At 33.8% G+C, this 22,480-nt stretch overlaps 2 protein-coding genes across 2 annotated transcripts; one reads left to right on the top strand and one right to left on the bottom strand.

The window, feature by feature from the left end:
* Positions 1-375: 375 nt before the first annotated feature.
* LOC125807398 (protein farnesyltransferase/geranylgeranyltransferase type-1 subunit alpha) lies at positions 376-5,384 on the bottom strand. The gene is made up of 5 exons (XM_049487106.1): positions 5,057-5,384; positions 4,710-4,819; positions 3,346-3,466; positions 1,869-1,964; positions 376-1,194 (listed from the first exon to the last, which is right to left on the bottom strand). Exons 1-5 carry the CDS (start codon positions 5,291-5,293, stop codon positions 718-720), a joined length of 1,041 nt encoding a protein of 346 aa, XP_049343063.1. The 5' UTR covers positions 5,294-5,384; the 3' UTR covers positions 376-717.
* A 6,150-nt stretch (positions 5,385-11,534) lies between these two features.
* LOC125807397 (uncharacterized) lies at positions 11,535-22,053 on the top strand. The gene is made up of 8 exons (XM_049487104.1): positions 11,535-11,764; positions 16,294-16,468; positions 16,553-16,606; positions 17,821-17,887; positions 18,010-18,110; positions 19,061-19,105; positions 20,971-21,441; positions 21,620-22,053. The coding sequence occupies exons 2-8, from the start codon at positions 16,337-16,339 to the stop codon at positions 21,788-21,790; spliced, it is 1,041 nt and encodes a 346-aa protein (XP_049343061.1). The 5' UTR covers positions 11,535-11,764; positions 16,294-16,336; the 3' UTR covers positions 21,791-22,053.
* The last annotated feature ends 427 nt before the right edge of the window (positions 22,054-22,480 follow it).

The following is a 22,480-nucleotide window of genomic DNA, read 5'->3' as shown; positions in this document are numbered from 1 at the left end:
TAACATAACATTGCCATTTTTGACTTGAGCGATAGACAAATTTTGTGCTCTCAGCTCATATTTTGTATCATCCATATAAACGTCCATGGTTTTTCTTCTTTTTTGATTGGCTCAAAATCGTTTGTGGGAGGATGTGGATAAGTTGAAAACTGGGGAAGTACATATTGTAAAATTAAGTAGTTCCATTTTGTACAGTTTACTTCACTGTCCGGCAATCTGGAGGGAGTAAGATCATGTTTTGGTTTGATATCAAGGGAAAGTTCTTCCAAGCTATCAATATTTTGTATTGATGCTATTTGCTGCATTCTTCCACCCTTCTTCAAATTTTCACTTTTTATTTTATTTTGATGAAGATGGAGAATAGTACTCTTATTTCACACTAATGTTTGCGTCATAAAAGAACTAAAATTTTCAAGATCTAACTCGACATGGAAAGTATAGTAGTATATCACACATGTTACCAGCCTTCCTCCAGAGTATAAAAAGTCACCAAAAATATCAATTAGCCATGCATCCAAATCCAAACTTACAAAACATAGCAGGGCAAAAACTCAAGGCAGTACAAAAGGTCATCGACAGTGACCTCTTTTGAGAAGCACAATGTTGCCAATAACAATTTTTTCAGTTCTTCGTGATATTCAGTCATTTCCCAGTACATGTGCCTGAAGGATCACCTTAAATGCAAGTATATGTATATTCGTACAATATTCTCACAAGTCATCCTTGCATACTCAAATTAGCCAACCTATCTGCATTCTGACTCTGAGCTGATTGAACCCGAACCATGCTTTTGCGCCAATTCCAATATTTTACTCTCATTGGATCAGCATGTTCCAAGATGGAACATATTTTCTTTGTCAGTGCTAAATCTGGTGAGCATGACTGTGGAGTAAGAACATCTACGGCACTTTTCAATTCTTGGCTCGGTTCAAAACCATGACAAAGAAGATCCAACAAGAAGCTCAGAGCATGCACGTGACTATTTTGGGAGGTTAAGACGTCCAAAAGTACTGATGCTACTTGAGAATCCTGAACTAGAGATTGTGTATCATTCTTGAAAAGACCACGAAGATACCTCCAAGGACTTTCATTCTCTGGACTAGCTCTGATGGTTTGAACTGTGTAATTCACTTCCAATTCCCTCATTGCCACTAGGCCCCCTAGTAGAGGTGATCGTGTTATGACAAAGTATCTCTACAAGAAACAAAGTAAAGTTAGGAGCTACACTTTCCTTCACAAAGGAGTTTTACCCTTTTGATAATTTAAAGCAGCAAGCATAAAACATTATTTTATGAAACAAGCATAAAACATTTGTTAAAGTCAGCTCATTGAAAATCTCAGAGAATGCTTTTAAAATAATTATAATTAAAAGAAAAAAGAATGAAACTTTTGCAGGTAATGGTTTCTCAAGAGTAAAATGAGAGTGAACAGTCAAACAAGGTAATGAGTCTCACGCATACTTGTTTATGCATTGTCCATTAGCAAATTAACTCGAAGGAGGTTATTTGCAAATATGGAGACTCATGTGTCAACCCCATAAAAGTCCTTTCTCATTACAATTTCAGGGGTTTGGGGGAAGTGAAGAAGTTAAAGTTTTATGGAAGAATATTATGCATCCAATTCTGTGCTCTATTTGGCTTGTGGGTATCACAAGTATTCCAAAACGGAACACGGCATCTAGATTTCTGGGCATCTTATTAGTTTTCTGGCATAGTTTTAACAAGGAAGGGATTGGCAGATGCTTCTTGTTTAAAGATCTCTTTGTTTATACCTTCTGATTCTATCAGCTGACGACATCTTATCACTCTCTGTAACCTCATTTACCATCAAAAGAATCATTTCTTCTCATTAAAAATTTCAATCATTACCTGATTCCAAGCAGAATTATTGTAAATATCATCATCAAGGAGTTTTTGACAATATGCAAGCTCCTCTTCCCATCCGCCAAGTGCTTGAAGGACCCACTGCATAAATAGGAAAAAAGATCAGTATTCTGGTTTGCCAATGAAATAAAGAAGCAAATACTAGTCCACATGATCCAGTATCATCTCTTGCAGGTACCAGATTAGATCACTGAGCTGTAAGATTCTCCCAAGAATAGATAGAGCTAATTACTCCCAGTGTCTTTCTGACTTTTGTCGTCTTGGTTTGACTGGAAATGGACTTTGAGTATATTGGAAATTGTTTAGTAACTGAAGAAGCAAGCCCACAAGTGGAGATTAAGTACAATTTTGACGGATACATCCCTATTGTTTATGCTTTTATAGGTGTTGTTGTTAAGGGCTCATGTAACGTGCTTAAACAATGAGCTATGTACAGCGCAGGCCTAACTGCTTCATCTCGTTTAAGTGACACTATAATGCAAGCACCAAGGCAGCCACCTCTGGCTCTTGAAGATAGTGACACTGCTCAATATATATAGCTGGCAAACTGATATGCTAATTGTCAAAGCAACGACAGTGATTTGGTAAGTAACTCGGAAAAGGAAATAAAGATTTTTTTTCTATTTTTGATAACAATGGTGTTTGGACCAGGTTGCACACAGCATGACAATTCCATTGGGGTACCTGCTACCTCCCACCAACAAAGGTATTTGTACCTGAGAACTGTATCACCAAGGTTTAGGCCACACCTTGGGTAAACGAAATAAGGAACTTAACACAAGAAAACTAGTTCTACTCCCAAATCAAAAACTTAAAACTGTATTTTTGCATCTGAAACAGAAAAATTAAATGAATATTGAAATTGATTTAATTACTTAATATATTTTATTCAATTGGAAATTTTTACACTCTTTTCTTTAAGAAGTGAGAGAACTAGAATAGGTTGATTGATCCAGGTAGCGACAGCCTCCAATCGAAAGGAACCACACGTACGCTAGAAAGTTCATGTATGTAGTAAATTTTCTTGCATTAATATATTTTCATCATTAGGATTTTTTTTATATTAAAGCCCATGTTTTTATTACGCTCTACTTGTAAAGTCCAAGGAGAGTTTGGGCCTTTTCAAAGTTATTTCTCCTTTGACAACACTGTTACAGGGAAAAATATAACTGGGATTAATTACATGAAAGATGTTTATTGAGTGACACCAAAGCAAGAATCCAGAGAACATGTAATGAACTGTCATGGAATGTGTGGGATACTAACATTTAATATGATCCTAAGTCACCCTGCTTTTACCTTAGTATTTTGTCAATTCTATCTAGGATCTGGCTCAATTCATAAACTTGAATAATCTAGAACATGATTTTAGTACCATGAAACACAACTCATGCAAAAGAGTTTTTCCAAACAGGCAATGTCATTACTTTTTCGAAACAAAAAATAGGGATACAAATACAACCTGCCGATGAGACCAAGCATGATAATTCTTTGCATCCTGAGAAAATATTTTCTTGGTGAATTCTAGCTCATTTGTCACAGCATCAACTCCCAGCTTCTCAGCAAGCCACCGTCTATGATGCCTGTAAATTTCTATAATTAAGAATTTCGACCAACGTGTGCATATATACAATTAGATACAAATAAAGAATAACTTATGGAGGAAAAACTTTCTTTTTTCTGTTAATGCTATAATGGAGTCAAGTATAATATGCAGACACATAGGTACTGAAAAGGGTAAAAGAAAGTCATAGGCTAAAAAAACACCTAGCAAATAGACATGGTTAACATGCAAGAGTACATGGGTTGCAAGAATTTGTACAAAAGTGAAAAACATGTGGGCCAACTCAAAATTGAAAAAAACCATTAACACGGGAGGATGGTACTTTCCACAAATTAACTTTCAAAAATATATTTTTTTAAAAACAAAGATCAAATTTAAACTCAACGTTTAGCTTTGAGAAAGAAAACAACTACGAGCCTTGGTTGGCTGACAAAGCGAAACCATATTAAGAGCTAGAGCAGTAAGTCAAGGTCAAGCCAAGCATGATAGCTTAGACCCCGTTCAGCTCAGCATCCAAAGTTTCCAAAGAATGCTCATTTCATCCAAGCACAATGGAACAAGAGAAAAGAGAAAAACACCACTTCCTACGTATCTTTAAAAGATATTGAGGGTGTTTGCATAATCTAATAATGCGGTAAACCCAGCTTATAAGCACTTTTTGGCTTATCTCTAAGTGCTTATAAACCAACATCAACCAAAAATCATAAGTTGAACTCCCAATTTGCGACTTATTAGATTATATAAAGCACTTCTATTTACCAAGTTTTTATAATTTTATCCCTGATATTTTTTATAATTCTTGAAATAGATTTTCGAAACAAAACCCTTTTCAAACAAACAAAGCCCAGCTGTGAATTTTAACACTCACCAAAAGAATCCATACATTTACTCATAATCACTGTTCAATAATGTTTCAAGTGATGCCAAGGCAGTGTACTGACTCAAGGGTATATACAGCTTTCAAGAACCTGAGACCCACAGCAAGATAAGTGAGTTTAATAATCTTTAATAACCAAGATTTCCCTTGTCAATGAGCTTTCCTAGTTCCAATTTTATCTACAAAATTTGGTTTTGGTCTTCCCATGCTGACAATTTGTGCGGGAAAACAGTTTCACTTCACTGAGAGAGTTTACACAGTGATATTTAATCCCATCAGCTTAAAGCAATTCCTCCATGTGATATCCATCAGTCACATGTCAACAAAGTATTTACATTACATCACCTTTACTTTAGCAGAGACCTGTGTGGAATTTTCAACTTACCATATTTGATAATTTTTGGTATTCTCCCCAGCAATGCAATCAACAAACTTCAATTCTTCGTGTAAATCAACACCCAACGCCTCCAGCACAACACGCCTGAATTGCCATACCTAAACATGAAAAATTGACCATTAACTAACAACTCTGTAGTACAATATAGTCTACAAAACAACATCCTAGCCCTCCTCCGACCCCGTACCCCAAGACAACATCCTAGCCCTCTACACATTTTTATACACGAAAATTTCAATTATATACCAAAATAATCCCACTAAACTTCCCACAATACTGCATTAAGGCAACCAAAATGATACAACTGGAAGAGGTAATTGCAGTTACAGACTTACAGTGTAATTTCCAGGGTTTAGCTGAATAGCTTCAGAAGTAAGCTGGAGGGCGCGTGTAGATCGCTCATCGGCTACGTAAATTGCCCGGAAGTAGTCCATGGTTTCAGAGAAGTCTTCCGTGTAGGCTATGGGAACCACCGGGCAGGGCCCGTCATCTTGGGGAACGGGCTTCACATCGGCCCAATCGGGCCTTTCCTTGAAAGGAATTCGCGTTTTCGTCACCTCGCGACAGTCCATTTTCTACTCGGCTCCGGGATCCGATCGGAAAACTACCGGCGGTAGTTCAATACTGGAATTGCCTTGGGGGTAGCAGGAATAGAATAAATATAATGTGTTTCAATCAAGATATAGGTCTGAAAAATACCCAATTTTGGTCGAATTTATTGTTGCGATACTAAACTTTCATGAGTACTTTCTTAGACTATTTAGTATCGTATTTTTTACCCTGAAAGTTTAGTATAAAATACCCATTTTACTTAGGGCCCGTTTGGCCATGCGATATAGTATCATGATATGAAATCATGAGATGAAATTGAAGGTTTGTTTGGACATGCGATATGAAATTTTTGTGTTGTATATTTTCTCATAAACATAAAAATCCCACAAGTTGTAAAACTATTAAAATAGCCTCAATTGTTTATTCAATCTTATCAAATAAACAAAAAATTATAAAATCGCATAATAAATTATTACAAAGTTATTTGTTCTCCACTTAAATAATTGTTTCATCTAACTTTAATTTAATAAAAAAATTGAACATAAATTGTATTTATATGCTCATATCTCTCAACTACTCTTACAAATAACCTATAAAGTAGAAAAAAAAAGTGAGTAAATATTAACTTAGAAGTTAAATACACTAAGATAAAAATTAACAAACATCACTGACTTCTAACTATTTACAAGAAAAATCAATAGTTAAATATTATAGAATAACGAAATTTTAAAAAGTTACCACAAGTTTGAGTCAAAAACACTTCTAATAAAATTTAATCAAAAAAATTATAACTAGTCTACTTAACTAAATATTAATAACTAATTGATCAATTTTTTCTCAAGTCTTCAATCCATTGGACTTGATATTCTTCAGTCATGTGAATGAACATTTTGCGAATACTAAGATTAAGAAAGTGCGGCACCGCCAATGAAAATTGTCTTTTTATCAATATTATGCTCAGTCATAAGATTAAGACGTTTTTTTTTTATTATGAAAAATCAAAAAAGTATTACTCCCTTCGTTCTTATTTATATTCACCAAATGAATTTCTACTTTATCATTTATATTCACCAAATTTAAAGTAATAATAAATTTCATATTGGTAAGAATAATAAATTTTAAAAAGTAATGATGTGATCATAAATTTTATTTACATATGAAACAAATGGTTAGTAGATATAAATGTGGGGTTATTTTAACAAAATATAAACTCATGGATCAATTATTATATTAAAATATCTCAAATGATGATATGGAATCACCATATAATTCCATATCATGGTTTTGGAGAATATGGTATCACCTCTCATGATATGGAATCATGAGATGGAATCAGCGTAAAATTGCATGTCCAAACGTTGATTCCATCTCACAACACCATATCGTGATATGATATCGCATGGTCAAACGCCTACTTAGTAAACATGTTCCAGTTATGAACAAAAGATACTTTTGCTTTAGGAAAATTGGTGGAATATTACATTGGTCCAATTTGTTTCATTAGTGCTTTAATTAATTGATCGAGCGATTAATTTTTCGATTAGAGTTTGGAGTATTTTGACATAGTACAATAGTCCTGGCAACAATTAGAGTTTAGAGTATTTTGACAAAATAACAAATAAGAGTCAATGTGTTATACTATGTAAATTAATTTCCAGGTTAATTTATTTTTTCATTTTAAATGAAACTAATTTTAATAATATAATTTTTTTGAGCTCAAAGGAAGGAATGATTTTTAACTCGTTAACCTACTCTATGTTAACTTTAAACTTACTGCCCTTTTTTATTTCAATCAAAAAAGAGAAGGTAATAAGTATTATATTATACCATATAAAGAAAGAAACGGATATCATCACATTAATAATTTTCATAAAAAGAGAAAAAAACTAGAAAAAAAGGAAAAAAACAAAAATTTTGTCAATATAACTGGAAAATAAGAGAGAAGAAAAATACTAGAACAGAAAATGAAAGAATTTTGCCAATTATTGTTGTACATTTTTCAAGAAATTTAAAATTAAATAATTAAAGCGGATTCAATAAAATAATTAAGACAAATATATTACTATTTCTTAAAATTTTAGTTTGAAATAAAAATTATTTAAATTGGTTGGATGACTTTTCGGGTTATAAAAACCAAGTTTAGTGACTTTTTAAGTGAAATATTAATAATTGAGTGACTTTTGGGTTATAAAATAAAGTTGAATGACTTTCTATGTGAATTATTCAAAGTTGAGTGACTTTACTATTTAAAGTTGAGTGACCATATGAGATATTATCTCCTATCAGTAACTAACATCAATTTCTCAAGTTCCTCTATGATTACATGTACATATTTCAAGTAACTATTCAATTAATAAAAAAAATGAGATATATCATGAGCATATTAAGTGTGAGCCTCTTTTCAAATTAACTAATTTATTTGGAATAAACTAGATAGGGATAAAGGTATGAAAAATATTTCAACTACCGATATTGCTATTATGATATCAAACTTCATGGAGGACTTATTACTCCCTGAACTATTTATTTTTTACCCCCTAAACTATTTAATAGTGTATTTTAAAGGTATATATGTGCCCACGTGGACACATTACTATTTATAATTATGTATTATTTTTTATGTCCACGTGGGCAAATATATTTGTTTAAAAATACGATATTAAATAGTCTGGGGGTAATAGGTCTTCATTAAAGTTTGGTATCGTAACAACAATATCGGCCAAAGTTGAGATATTTTTCAGACCCTTATCCCGACTAGATAAGAGCATTAACTTAAAATCAATAAATGCTATAAGAAATTACATAATGGAGCACAAATCTTTTGCTATTGTACTCGAAATTTATTATCATTCTAATAAGTCAATGTGAACACAAACTAAATAATTTATTATCATTCTAGTTAAATCATCGACAATACCTTAATATAGTTAAGTCAATGAGAACAATAGTCATTCAAGTTAAGTCAATGTGAACACTTCACCTCTATACCATCCATCAAACTCAAATAGTGTGATCTTCCTATCAAAAAATTTGTAGTTTTAGTAAGACTTGAATTTTCAATTTCCACTCAATGGCCTTTTAGAGCCAAAAATACCAAACTCAAAAGATACGTTGGATTGAAAAGATGTCTAGCAAGATTTGCAAAAATATATTTGGTAGATCAAAATTGATTGAAAAAAATGAATTTGAAAAATTTTGTTATGACAATTACAAAATAATAAAATTTATATAGGCTGAGGTGAAATAATAAAATGAGCCATATGAATCAATAAACAATTTCAAAATTTCGATACAAAAAAATAAAAAAAATAAGATAGACAATATTCACATTCGAGAGAATTTCTTGTATATCTTCCTCTTTCTTATTGGCAAAATCATTATTGATGAAGTTGATACTATCTTTATTTGCCAAAGCAAAGTTTTCATCCTATCAATTTTTCCCCAAAGGTGGGGAAGATATTTAATATTTGTTTTAATTATTAGGCCCTCCTGAAAAACACATACTCCATTTGACTTGGCACGAAGTTTTAGAAAACAAAGTGGAAAGTTGAAATTAAAATATTACCAAAAAAAGAAAGAAGTCATTCTTTTTGAAGCAGACTAAAAAGGAAAGGATGTCATTCTTTTTTAAACAGACGGAGGAGTATAATTTTTCAACCAATGATATGTACCACATACCTTATTTAAGAATGACTTTTATAAATACGAAAAAATTATGCGGATAAACAAATATATATTAGTTATTAGCTAACATAGCTATAGTTTGAATTAATTGCAGCTCGCATCTTAATTTAAGTTTCGCTTGTCTCCCTCCTCCCTCTCTCCAATCTCGCTCGCCTCTTTCCCCCTCTCCCAATCTCGCTCGCCAGATATACAAATACATATGTATACCAGTTATGTATATACAATTATCTGACAAATATACATATACAATTCGCCTCTCTCCTCCTTCTCCCTTTCTCGCTCGCCAAATATACAAATACATATGTATATCAGTTACATATATACAATTATTTGACAGATATACATATACAATTCGCCTCTCTCCACTCTCTGCCTCTTTTGCTCGTCTCTCTCCTTCCTCTCCCAGTCTCGCTCGCTCTCTCCTCTATATAACATGTAGCTAAATAGTTAACAAACTATAGTTATGAAGGATAATTAAGTTGTTTTTGAATGATTTGAAGCATAATTGAGTTGTTTTTGAATGATTTGAAGCTTAATTGAGTTGTTTTTGAATGACTATATGCGAAAATTCCCCTAAATATATGTAATGTAATGTAAATCAATATTTATTATTGGGAAAAGGCCTAAATTGCCCCCTAAACTTGTCACGAAAAGTCAGTTACTCGCTTAAACTATTGTAACGACCTATTACATACCTTTGCTATTTAAAAATGAATTTAATACCACCCTGAGACGTACACCACTCTCACAACATGTAGTGTATTACACTCATTGCCACGTCAAATTTTATAATTTCTTATATTCTTTTTGTTTTGTTTTCTTTATTAATTAACTTTCTTTTTGTTAACTCTATTTTACACTAATTAATTATTAAAATTCTCTAATAGTTATATCTTTTTTTATCACTAAATCCCACCCACTTTATCGCTAATCTCATCGGAGAAATCATTCATTTGAATTTATACAAGAATTTTCTTTTGTCTTCTCTAGCGAAGAACAACCAACTCATCACCACCATAAGTCCACCTCCACAACGCCATTTGTTCTTTTTTTTCGACGAACCATCAGCCACCAAACAACCACCACAAAACAACCACTAAAAATCCAAATCAATCACCAACAAACACCAAATCAGACCCCCTTACCTTATCCCTTTGCGACTTTATTCTTTTAATTTGTTTTACAGGTGTGTCGGCAAGCTCAAAGCTTCAACCATGGCTCCGATGAAGTTCCAAAGAGCTCCACACTTTCAGATCTGAATAACCAACAAATAATCTGAACAACTAACAAATAATCACAACCAACAACACCACTACTACACTCACGTCATTGTGAATCTTTGATGTGATGAAAAATAAAAAGTTGTGATGAAAATTAAAGAATGAAGAAGAAGAGGGTAATAGGTGGGGATGAAAGATTTTGATTTTTTAATTCTTTTTCTAAAGGGTAATGGGAGGGGAAGGAAGATTTTGATTTTTTTAATTCTTATTTAACTTTAATTTTTTCTGACGCGCCAATTTTTTATTTTTTTGCCACGTCAGTTTTAGGGAGTAAATAAATTCACTTTTTAGTAGTAAAAATGTATAATAGGTCGTCAGGATAGTTTAAAAGTGTAACTAACTTTTTATGACAAGTTCAAAGGAGAATCTATGCCTTTTCCCTTTATTATTTAAAGTAATTAGAAATCAAGAATAAAGAAGGTCCAACAATAATAATATTAGAAAATCAAGGCGAACAACTTTGACAAATTTGATATGGGAGCAAATAAGCATAGAAAATAATATCAAAAGTAACCAGACATTAGATGGTGAACAAAAACTTATAACCGACTAAAATGAAAGCTAAAGCCAACATAGATATACGGCAAGCTTGAATTGCAATTTACCCAAAAAAACATTACATCACAATAAGTACAAAAAATTACTATAAATAGCCTATAGCTACAAAACAAAGGAATTATCTCGGATCTATATTGAGGTATTGTCGGTGATTTTCTAATCTTGTAGAACAAAACTGATATCTATTCATCTACTCTTAATGAGTAAAGCAAATACTTTATTCTAAATTTAAAAATTTAAGATCAATCAAATATCCTTAACTAGAATTCGAACCTAGGATTAATTAATATTCGATAGTTTTATCATCAACTTACTGAGAAACAACATAAAATTTGATATCATAAAGTTCAATTTTATACAATTTTCATTTTTAATCTATCATCAATATAAGCTCATAGCTTTGACTCCAACCATATATACTTCACAATATTTGAAAAAAAAACTTAATATGTTCATTGATTCAAGTTTCAGATTATATATTTTTTGCACAATTCAATTCAGTAAATAATTAAATTAAGGATCTTTTGAGAAAAAAAAAAAGGAAAAAAATTAAAAGTTTTTATTGAACACGTGTCATCCACGTGTCAAATCAATGCCTGGTTGTATACGGTGAGTGACATATAAATACTAATAAAACGCCGTTTTGTCAAATTAGAATCAAGCAGGTCACATCCGTAATAGTGATACGAACAAGGGTTAAATCGGTACATTTCACTGACCTTTCAGTCTGAAAATCGAAGCTTCTTTTTCTTTCACTATTTTTTTTTTCTTCTTATTTTGACTTGAAAATTTGTTTATGGCTTAATGGTATATTCCTTGAAATTGATGGAAATTTCTCCTATTTTTTTATTTGATTAATATATTTTTAATAGTTCTTTGATCTTTGATTTCAACATTTAAGGGTCAAATTCAGTGTTTTTTTTCCTAGTACAGATTGTTATTGAATTCATTGGACTTTTCTTCACTGTGGTATGTTTTCATTTCTCTCATTTTGCATTACTTTTTTTGTTTATTGATTTTGATGGATTTTGGATTATGGGTTTTCTGTTTCTTGCTGTTTTGGGTTTTGTAGTGGTTCAATTTGCTGGAAAAATGAAGTTTTAGGAGTTATATTTGATGATAATATTTTCCCCTAAATTGGTATATGAAACGGCGTGGATATAGGGGATTGATTTACATAGTTTAGGAGTTGGGAGTTGTTGATGCTTTGTAGTTTCGTGATGAAAACTCAGTGGCATTGGAGATGAGTAGTATAATTAATTGTTTAGTTTTGCATTGTGTAATTAGAACCAAAAAGGACTAACTTTTTTTGGTTTTGATTTGTACTTATTGTGTTCTTCCAGTTGTTGCTTGTTTTTACCTCTTAGTGTTGGAAAACTAAGGATCTGTGTGTAGAAATTTCGTCTTTATTTTACATGGCGCAAACAGATTGGAAGTAAAAAAAAGGGAGGAGGATAATATGGTTAACTTCTCAAAAAATAAAAATAAAGAAAGAAAAGAAAAGGATCTACTTTTTTTGGGATTTGACTTTGAACTTGTTATTTCTTAGGTAAGTGTTGGAAACTTGAGGATTTGTATGTTGGAAATATTGTGATTTTCCCTGTTAATCAACCCTTGATATAAATGTGGTGTCTAGTCAGTTTGCGTGTATCTCGACTAGTTCCAAGTGGTACTTGCTACCTCCACCAACCTAGGTACCAGGTAGCTCTCCCCTTCAAGACTTGGATAGATGACAAGAATTTACTTTTTTCCTCTATTGCGCTGGGATTTGAACGTGAACGTGAACGTGAGATCTTATGGTTCTCAACCCACTTCATTAACCATTAGGACACACCCTTGGTTGCAACTTTACTTCTGTGTCCATGGAATCCAAGAGAAGGGCTGAAATCAATTTGTTTATCACGATTACTTAAATATCTGCACATGTACTTTTACTGCAGAAGCGTCCTTATTATGATGAATTCGGATTGGATACTTCTGATTGATACAATAGGGCTCATTGGAAACGAAAAATTGAGTCCATACATCAGTACACACAATTTTTTCTTTCCATGTATAATTAACATGAGTTGCAACTATCATTGCTAGTCTCTAAGAATTTCTTCCATATGTTTAAAATTATTTTATTTTGATGAATGTTTAAAATTATTTTATTTCCAGTCCTTCGATTTAAGTGTTACTTGAAATCCGTATGTGGATCTTGATTCATATGGTGGTCAAGTTTATGAACAAGAACACCATTTTTAATAAGATAAAGGATTTTATTGATAACTAGTATCAGGAAGGTACATAAAAATACAAAAGAGATCTACAGTGAAACTGCTACAGTTACAACATCAAATACTCTAAAAACTCACATGGAAGAGTTGGCCTTTCCAATGGACTACTTTTACACCACAGATGTAGTGTTTGTAAGCATCTATACTTCTCAAAGGATGAATGCAATTTTTTCCCTTCGAAGCATCTAATGATTCTCTCCAGCCATAGTGTCCACATGATGCATATTTAGGCAGTCTTCTAAGCTTTTTCTTCCTATTTTCAGTCCACTGCCCTTGCCAGATAAGAGGCTTCTCACAGTCCACTACCCAGCTGACTCCAAAAATGTTAAGAGTGCATGACCATATCTTCTAGGAGAATTTACAGGAAGTAGAAGACAATTGTTTGTTTCCGGTGAGGCTTCACATAAGAAACATCTATTGCACAGAGATAGACCTCTTTCTTGAAAAGCAGCTTGGAGTTAGACAAGCCTCTTTTGCAGCTATCCATCCAAAACAAACTGCTTTAGAGGGGGCCCTTGTTCTCCAAAGCATTTTCCAAGGCCAATTGAACTCCCAGTTCTCTTCTTGCTGCTGTACAGGAGTGTAGTAACTCTTCACAGTGAAGTATCCATTCCTGTTCCTAGCGAAATTTGAGAGTTCTTCCTGTTAATATCAATGGAAATAGGATGCAGAAAATTTTATAGTTGGGTAATTTCATCTAATTCCTAGTCACTAAATCTCTTCCGAAGTGTATAAGCCATCCTGTGACCGTGAAGCAATCAGCCATCATGACTTCTTTGTTTAAGCACATGTTGAATAAGCTAGGGAAGATATTCATCAGTCTCCCATTTTCATGCCATTTTATCTGTCTGAAAGTTAATGTGTTCTCCCACTTCCTAGCTTAAATGTGCTATTCTGTTGAAAGTCATCCCAAGGTCTACAAATATTTTTCCATACAACTGTGATATTTTGTGTTACCACTGGTTTAGGGGCCCAAAGATCCTTTTTCCCATACTTAGTGATGATAACGGATAAATTCTCTTCTCCTCTCCTTGTAATTTCTCATGGTATCATAGTTAGGCTCATCCCAATTTATGATTTACCAATGAGCCTCATATTGAAGTTTTCCACGCACCAAATGTTGCGTCTTGGGTGTGAGGTGGGGTGTGAACTCCCACATCGGTGGGATGAGGAAAAGATGGTCTCCTTATATAGACATGCGCAATCCTCCTCCCTTTGAGCTAGCTTTTGGGGTTGAGTTAGGTCCAAGATTCATTTATTTACAGTAATAACTACTAAATTTGGTCGCGCTTCCCGGTTTTAATCCATTTTATTATTAACACTTCGTTTTAGATTTTTCTCTTAACTTTTCATCACCTTGGTTCTATCCAAAGAGAGAAATAAAATAAAATTCCCTAAGGACCTTCTTATCATCTAAGTTGCGCGGACTCTTCACTTTGGATGCCGCACCCATGTCGAATTCCCCAAAAATACACTACTTTTAGCGAATCCGACACGCACCCCTTGACATTTTTGAAGAGTTCGAGCAACATAGCTTATCATTACCTGAAAACAAAATAATCTAGCATTCTGAAAATGAACACAAAATTATATATGGAATATGGAAAATAAAGGGTTGTACATATTAGTAGCCGATTAATTAATATTGATTCCAAAACATGTATATGTGTACATGTACATGTACATAGAGTATTTATTGCAGCACCGGCAAAAATAGTTCCCTATTACTAAAAGCTTGAGATTGATACTACTAAAAGGCAAAAAAATAGATATGAAAAAGCAACCATATACAAATAAACACTAAAGATAATCCATACCAACGATGACCATGAGAATCGAAAATATAAAAACTTAAATTCTTTGTTTCACAGGGGAAAAAAGGAGGATTGAAATTGAAGTCTCTACATAAGCTTCTTATTATCGAATCCTGGTTGTAAACAGTGTTCCAAAAATGAATAGATTTTTTGTTAGCTACAACTCATAGCAAAGTGTTTGTCATAATTATATTGAGTGAATGACTATCCGTACTTGAAACAATTGCCTAGTGGTCAATGATGTGGTTGAGAGCCATGAGGTTTCAGGTTCGAATCCCAACGGAGACAAAAATGATAGGTGATTCTTTACATTTGTCCTAGCCTTGGCGGACAAATTACATGGTAATTGTTGCTTGTGGGAGGTGACAAATATTTCGTGAAATTAATTGAGATGCGCAAAAGCTGGCCTGGACACTATGTTCATAATGAGAAAATAAAAAAGAGTTGTCATTTACTTTTAAGTTCTTACAACCAGTATTTTCTTGTCCCCTTTCTTTTTAGTGTGTTCTTATCCCTTTCTTTTTATCCATTAAATTTTGATGCAATTTTTACTTCATCCTTTTCTTATAAGCTTCAAATTATGAGAGATGCTATTTGATCCAACAACTCCATACGTGATTGTTATTTATTGATTGATTTAAGTTATAGGAATTAGGAGGCATGCTATTTAAGTAGAGAACACAAATATATGGAATATTGTTGTAACTCATGAGATATAATTAGATGCAATAAATACGTTAGCATTAACTAAATTGATTAATGAAGAGAATGTAGGAAAAAAATAAAAAAAGGAGATAAAAGATAAATAATTTTTTAGGCCATATAGAGGCATGGGCGTACCCACGTATAGCGTATTGGGTGCTCGAGCACCCATTGATCCTATTGGAAACTCTCTCTCTCTCTCTATATATAGAGAGAGAATACTGGAAAATCGATATAATCTATTCACAAGCACTCATAAACTGAAAGGTCGGACAGGTGCTTTGGTTCTAAAGCTGACGTTTGAGTGTTTTAAATCCCCCGGGTGAGGGTTCGAATCTTGGTAACTGAAACTTTTTCTTACATTTGTTTTGGAGATGCCACATCACCTTGTCTATTCAGCAGAGGCAAACACTTACTTTATTTACATTTTCACATTAAGATTGTATTATTTCTTTTTAAGATAAGTATTATTGGCTAGGAAATTCCCTGAAAAAAAAATACAAACATCCCTATACTTGTACAGAGCTGTATAGAAGATTTATGATATAATGTACTAATTTCACTCCACACTTAGTCATCCATGCATGGTTTTAGTAGGAATTCTACCACAGGGAAGCAAATTGAAATTGAATTCTCTTTAGTTGGAAAAGAAAGAAGAGTCCAAGTTTAAAGCTGTTATTTATTTTAATGGTGCCATTTACAGGTTCTCTCTTCAGCGAGTTTGATATACCTGAGTATAGTACATAATGCGTACACGATCACTTCTTGCACATTGCTTGCCTGGTCTCATATCGCAAGACCGTGGGTGTCACATGTCAGTCATATCTGACAAAGATGTCCATCTTCCCTCACCGGCTGTGGAGATAGTTCCATCAAAGGTATACCTTCTTTAGCTGGTTTCAAAATGTTCCCTTTTAGCTTTTCAGTTTTCTTGAGTCTCACATATGCATTAAATTGTGCAGGCTACTCATCCCTACAAATATGTTGGGGAGACTGTAGATTTGGATGTCTTCAAGGTACAAATAGTTCCACTTATTTTGCTATTGATACAATTGTTTCAAGTGAAGTTGCTGGTCATATGTCTTAAGGATGGGTGGCTACTCATAACTCTTTCCTTATTTTATTTTGATAAGGACTCATAACTCTTTCCTTATTTGAATTCCGGGAGGAATTGGCTGACATAGTGACATGTATGTGGGTTTGATTTTAGATTTCATCTGTTCACGGTTTGGACAAAAATCGATCCAAATCAAAAAATCGAATCAAGTTGATTAAATAAACCGATTATATGCGGGTTTGATTTTAGATTTCTAGAAACCGATAGTATTTGGTTTGGTTATGGTTTTGTTCAAAAAAATCGAAGAAATAACCGAATCAATACTTATATTTTAGTATTATACATGCATAATATATTATTTTTTAAAACAATTTTAAATATCTTATATATGTTTTCAGCAAATTTTATCTATAATTTGTTTATGAAAGCAAAAGCGTCCAAGACGAGAACATTTATCTTATTGGTTTTATATATACGAGTGTCTGTCGCAATTCTTGGTGGGACTAGAAATGTCACTGTCTCTTTCTTCTAGGCCAAAATGGTGAATTTTGAAGCTTTATCGAAAGTTCTGTAATGTTAGTCGTTCTAACTATTTTTCGTTTTGGAAGAATTGTTATCTTTTCCCCCTCTTTTGTATGAATCATTTTTTTTTTAAATTCTTGTGTATGGTTAATAACCGAATAACCGAACAAAACCAAACTGAAATCGTTAACAACCAAACCGATAAATATATGTTGTATTTGGTTTGGTTTAGTTTGGTTTGGTTTTGGTTTTGACCAATAACGGGCCCAAACCAACCCGTGAACACCCCTATACTGACGTGGCAGGAAACAACCTAGGACCGAGTTCTAATAACAATATCTTCCTTTGGGAAGTCATTGTGTACCTGTATGTTTCCTAAACATGTAAAAACAATTTCTAAAAAAGAATTAACAATGTCCAAGAATCCCCAATGTGGTCAATTTGACCCTCATATTACAAAATGGGCCATCTCTCTTGAAATTGAGAGAATATAGTTTTACAGTCGAATCTGTGTTTTTCACTTGAAAATCATGCATGCCCTATTGCACTATCCTGAGCTTAAATATATATGCATAATTTTTTTCCCGAGCATTAAGATGCTAAAAGATTTCAATATGTAACTTGAAATGCACTTGTTTCTATGTGATGCAGGGTAGAGTCAGTGTTGCTGATATTATTGGATTCACTGGTTCAGAAACAATATCCTCAAAATCAGATGGTAGGCACAATTGCTGGTTTCTGCATAGGCCAAATGTTATAAATAATTCTTAACAGGTTTTGTTGTCGGAAATTGTCAAAGGGCGTTGAATAACCAGTTTTAGTTGATCTGTTTCACTACAGGGCATCTTAAATCTTGGGACATCTCAATTGATCTTGTTAATGTTCTCAAGCATGAGATTCGGGATGGACAACTGAGCTTAAGAGGCAAAAGGGTGCTTGAGGTACTTCATCTGAAATCATTCATGTGATTTACATGCATTTTAACCATTTATCACCTCATCCTCCTTTTGTTGGATAACAATGAATTAACATGCATATTTGGAAGAATCTAGATCAATCTACATACAAGTTTCTACAAAAATCTGTTCAATCACCAGGGAGCTCGTTTCTAAGCAGAGAAGTATGTTCTAGGAAACATGTGTTAGATGGTAGAAGCGAATGATCTTTATGGTTCCTTTTGGACACCACCAACTTAACTGTAGCACAAAATTCGATCAGAATAGACACTGCAAAAATGGATCTTTTGGAACTTGGTATAAGCATTTTAAATCACCTTAGAGGACCTTGATGATGAGATAGGCTGAGAGCAAGCAGAAGATCATAATGCTTGATTCAAGAGTAACCTTTTCGCGCCATTGGACCTTAGCAAAAGTCTTTTTGGAAAGATAACTATTTTGCCTCCCAAGATATAGGGCCCCTAAGATGCATAATTACTTGGTGCCTTTTGAATTGTAGCTCATTTCATCAAAAGATTTATGCACATGATATACTGCACATAACCACCCACAATATGGCTTGCCAAACATAATATTTTAGAAACTTTTCCATAAAGCCCCAAAGCATGCTGAAATAACTTGTGATTATTGTTGATTAATGGTGGTAATGCTGGCACTGAATAGAGTCTTAGTGCATCATATTTTTAGGTGCTGTTAATAGTGTTGCTTGAAATCTTTATCTTTGATCTTGTGATACATTTCTTGGTGAATTGCTTAAATGGCAAGTTTGTGCCTTTAGCATTTGCTTAGATTACAGCTTTGCTTGTCATTCAGTCTATCATCTCTCCTCATATCTATAGGAGATGAAGTAACCATACCTAGTTGTATTCCCAATATTCCTCACTTTAAATAGTGGAAGTTAATTCTGTTTTCTTTTATGGACTTTTTCCTTTCAGCTCGGTTGCAGTTATGGGCTTCCTGGCATTTTCGCTTGTTTGAAGGTAACAGCATTAATGTAGTCTTGTGTGCAGAAATATATGACAAATATAATTTTGAATGTCATTGGTGTGAAGTGTTCAGGAAGTATTTCTAAATTGAATCTAGGAACACAAAGGGTGTCAACTGCTGGAAATAAATCAGTTGATTTCTGAGAAGTCGTGTCTTGATTATCATATTTGTCACGAATCATCACCAAATATGTGCATCACTTCAAACCAGGATTTTCATAACTCAATAGAAGTCATTTAATCCCACATTTATCAGTATCCTGTGATCCTTCTTATTATTCCTTTCTGTTCCTTTTGTAACCCTCTTTTCTTGGGTGAAATTTGGATATACATTCAAAAACTAGCTTATCATAAGTCTCAATCTCAAGCTAGTTGGAGTCTGTTATAAGAATCATCACTATCCATTATACTCCACTTGTACCCTCGTTTCATTCTAATAATCATTTATTTAGATTCTTTTGACACTACAACTTTTCCACTTTTTCTACTCAGATATGAATTTCTAACAAGATCAGAGGACTTATTGCAATTAATGGACCTAATTTAAGCAAACCAAATGGCTAGCTCTCCTCTTGCCTATATCTATTTTTTTTCCCATTGTATTCGATCTTTGCTAAGTCTTCTTGGACTTTAAGAAACTTTAGGTCGTTTAAGACAAACCCTCTTATATATGATTTCGGGTCTGTTCTGCTTCTTTTTAATGCCTTTCAATCATCATGGTTACACTTATCCACCTTTATGCCGGTGCATTTGAAGGTCTTGTAGGAATTGACCAAATCATATCAAGCGATCTTCTCAAGTTTTTTCTCTGCATATGCTACTGGCACTTTCTGCAGAATTTGTATATTTCTGTTGTTGAATAGTTATTTATGACAGCACATCCATCTAAACATTTACGTTTGTGGGAGATCCATCTCATAGATATGATGGACCCCATATAATATTATTAACCTAACTACCATCTTATAGAACTTACCTTTCACTTGGTAGGTATTCTTCTGCAACATAACACCCAATAGTATTTTTCTATTTCAACCGTCCTATTTTATGTGCCCAACAACCATTTTATAGAACTTACCCTTCACTTTGGTAGGTATTCTTTTCCAGCATAGCATCCAACAGCATTTTTCTATTCCTATTTTAATTTTATGTGTTACATTTTTATCTACCGTATCATTCCTGGAGCACCGAGCTTAGGTAATCTGAACTTTATACAATTTTCAACTTTTCATCATGACCATTTGCAAAGCCAACTGGTAGAAGCTGTCATTGGTAATTCTGTGATTTTCAAGGAAGAAATTGAGAGGCTCAAAATTTCAGTCTCTCTCCTTAAACAATGAACACTAGATTGCACAGTTTTGAAAGGGTGCCTCATGAACATGAAGGAACTACTTGACCTGCAATGTGAACTACTGGTTTTGTGTAAGGTCCCAACATATCCCATGTAGTCCCACAAAGTGGAGTCTGGGGAGGATAGAGTGTACGCAGGCCTTACCCTACCTTAGAGGTAGAGATTTCTGATAGACCCTCAGTTTTGTGTTAGGTCCCAATGCATAGTAATTTGTAAAACCTCTTAGGGTCCTGTTTTTTATCAATAAATTAGTTTTAAGAGCCTGATTGGTGCAGGTCGACAGTTTGCATTCTTTGAGGATATATTGTAACTCTCATCACTTGGGGGAACTTAAATAACACAGGAGATGGATGTTAAGTCGAAAATTCAACTCATTTCACAACTCACAAGTGTGTGAATGCAAATGACAGAGTTACAAATATATAGTATACGGACGTGGTAGCTGAAGTCTATAGGACCCTTGCTTTCACGTTACTCCAATAAACTGATGTAACATAACCTCTTGCAGGGAGCTTCAACGGTACATTTTCAAGACTTCAGTGCAGAAACTATAAGATGCACCACCATCCCTAATGTTTTAGCAAACATTGAGCAGGCCCGTGATAGGCAGAGCCGCCAACCTGAGAGTCCTTTGACTCCTTCAAGACAGATTCTTGCTCCAGTGGTGCATTTTTATGCTGGGGAGTGGGAGGAACTCCCTACAGTCTTATCTGTGGTGAGGAATGATATATCTGAGGTGCCAACAGGAAAGAGCCTTAGCTTGTCAGAGGAGGATTTCATGGATGGTTGTAGTAGCCAAGACGGGAGCATATTGGGTCTGGAGTCTTCCTTAAGGAGATCTAGGAAGCTCTCCGGAAGCAGAGCATGGGAGAGGGCTAATGATGCAGACAACGGCGAAGGTGGATATGATGTAATTTTAATGACTGAACTTCCCTACTCAGTGCCTTCCCTCAAGAAGCTATATGGGCTTATAAAAAAGGTAGACTTAACTCTTTAAACATGCTAATGAGTTTCCCTTTGTACTCCAGATTTAGCGATTATGTTTGATTTTACACCACCTCTATCTTTTCTTTTTATTTATCACAAGTATTGGTTACTATAATTTTCATTTTGCATTTGTTTATTCAACGGACAATTTCTCACACCCTTTTTAACAGTGTCTGAGGCCTCCTTATGGAGTAATATACCTGGCTGCGAAAAGGAATTATGTGAGCTTTAACAGCGCAACACGTCATTTGAGAAGTGTGGTCGACGAGGAAGGTGTTTTTGGTGCCCATTTAGTGAAGGAGCTAGCAGATAGAGAGATATGGAAATTCTTTTTCAAATAAAGGACAGTCAATTTCACTACCACTGCATTTCCTCAGCACCCTAAATTTTATTCATCTAACGTTGTTTCTTTTTTAAGCATTGATATTTATGTTATAAGTATCATATGATTACTAGAGCAACTTATGATAGTCAAGTTATCTATGGCTTTGGGTCCTGCTGGTCTATGTAGTTATTTATGCTTGTGGACCTTCTTTTCTTCCTTATTTTGAAGGTGTAAATTAAATGTACATTATCTTGGTTAATACATGCTCCTACATTTTGGCTAAGATTGAAATTGCACATTAATCTATATTTTCTTTGATTGGTTTTATGTGCGTTTAGCTTCATGTGAGTTTTCTTGCAGTTAAGTTAATGAGTCTATAACTTGCTTCACAGAATAACAAAATTGCATTATGTTGTGACTGATAAAAGCCTGTATCCATACTCATAAACTAGTTGATTGCCTAACTAAGTCTAGCCTTAAATCCAGATTAGTGAGTTTGGTTGCTAGAATTGTTTTCACTACGCCTAGGAAAATAATTGGTAGGAACGTAGGAAAAGATATTCTCCAATCATTTGTTGATGATTTTACTTTTAAAACGAGAAACTACTTGATGAATAATCAAAAACTTATTCAATAATCTACGTACATACACTATATTTAACCTAATAAAAATTGCCAGTTAACAACATGCATTGAAGATTTAAGT

Source organism: Solanum verrucosum, unplaced genomic scaffold, assembly GCF_900185275.1.
Source record: "Solanum verrucosum unplaced genomic scaffold, falcon-dt-bn FXZP01000183.1, whole genome shotgun sequence".
In the NCBI taxonomy this organism is placed as follows: domain Eukaryota; kingdom Viridiplantae; phylum Streptophyta; class Magnoliopsida; order Solanales; family Solanaceae; genus Solanum; species Solanum verrucosum.
This window is presented reverse-complemented; position numbering and strand designations above follow the sequence as displayed.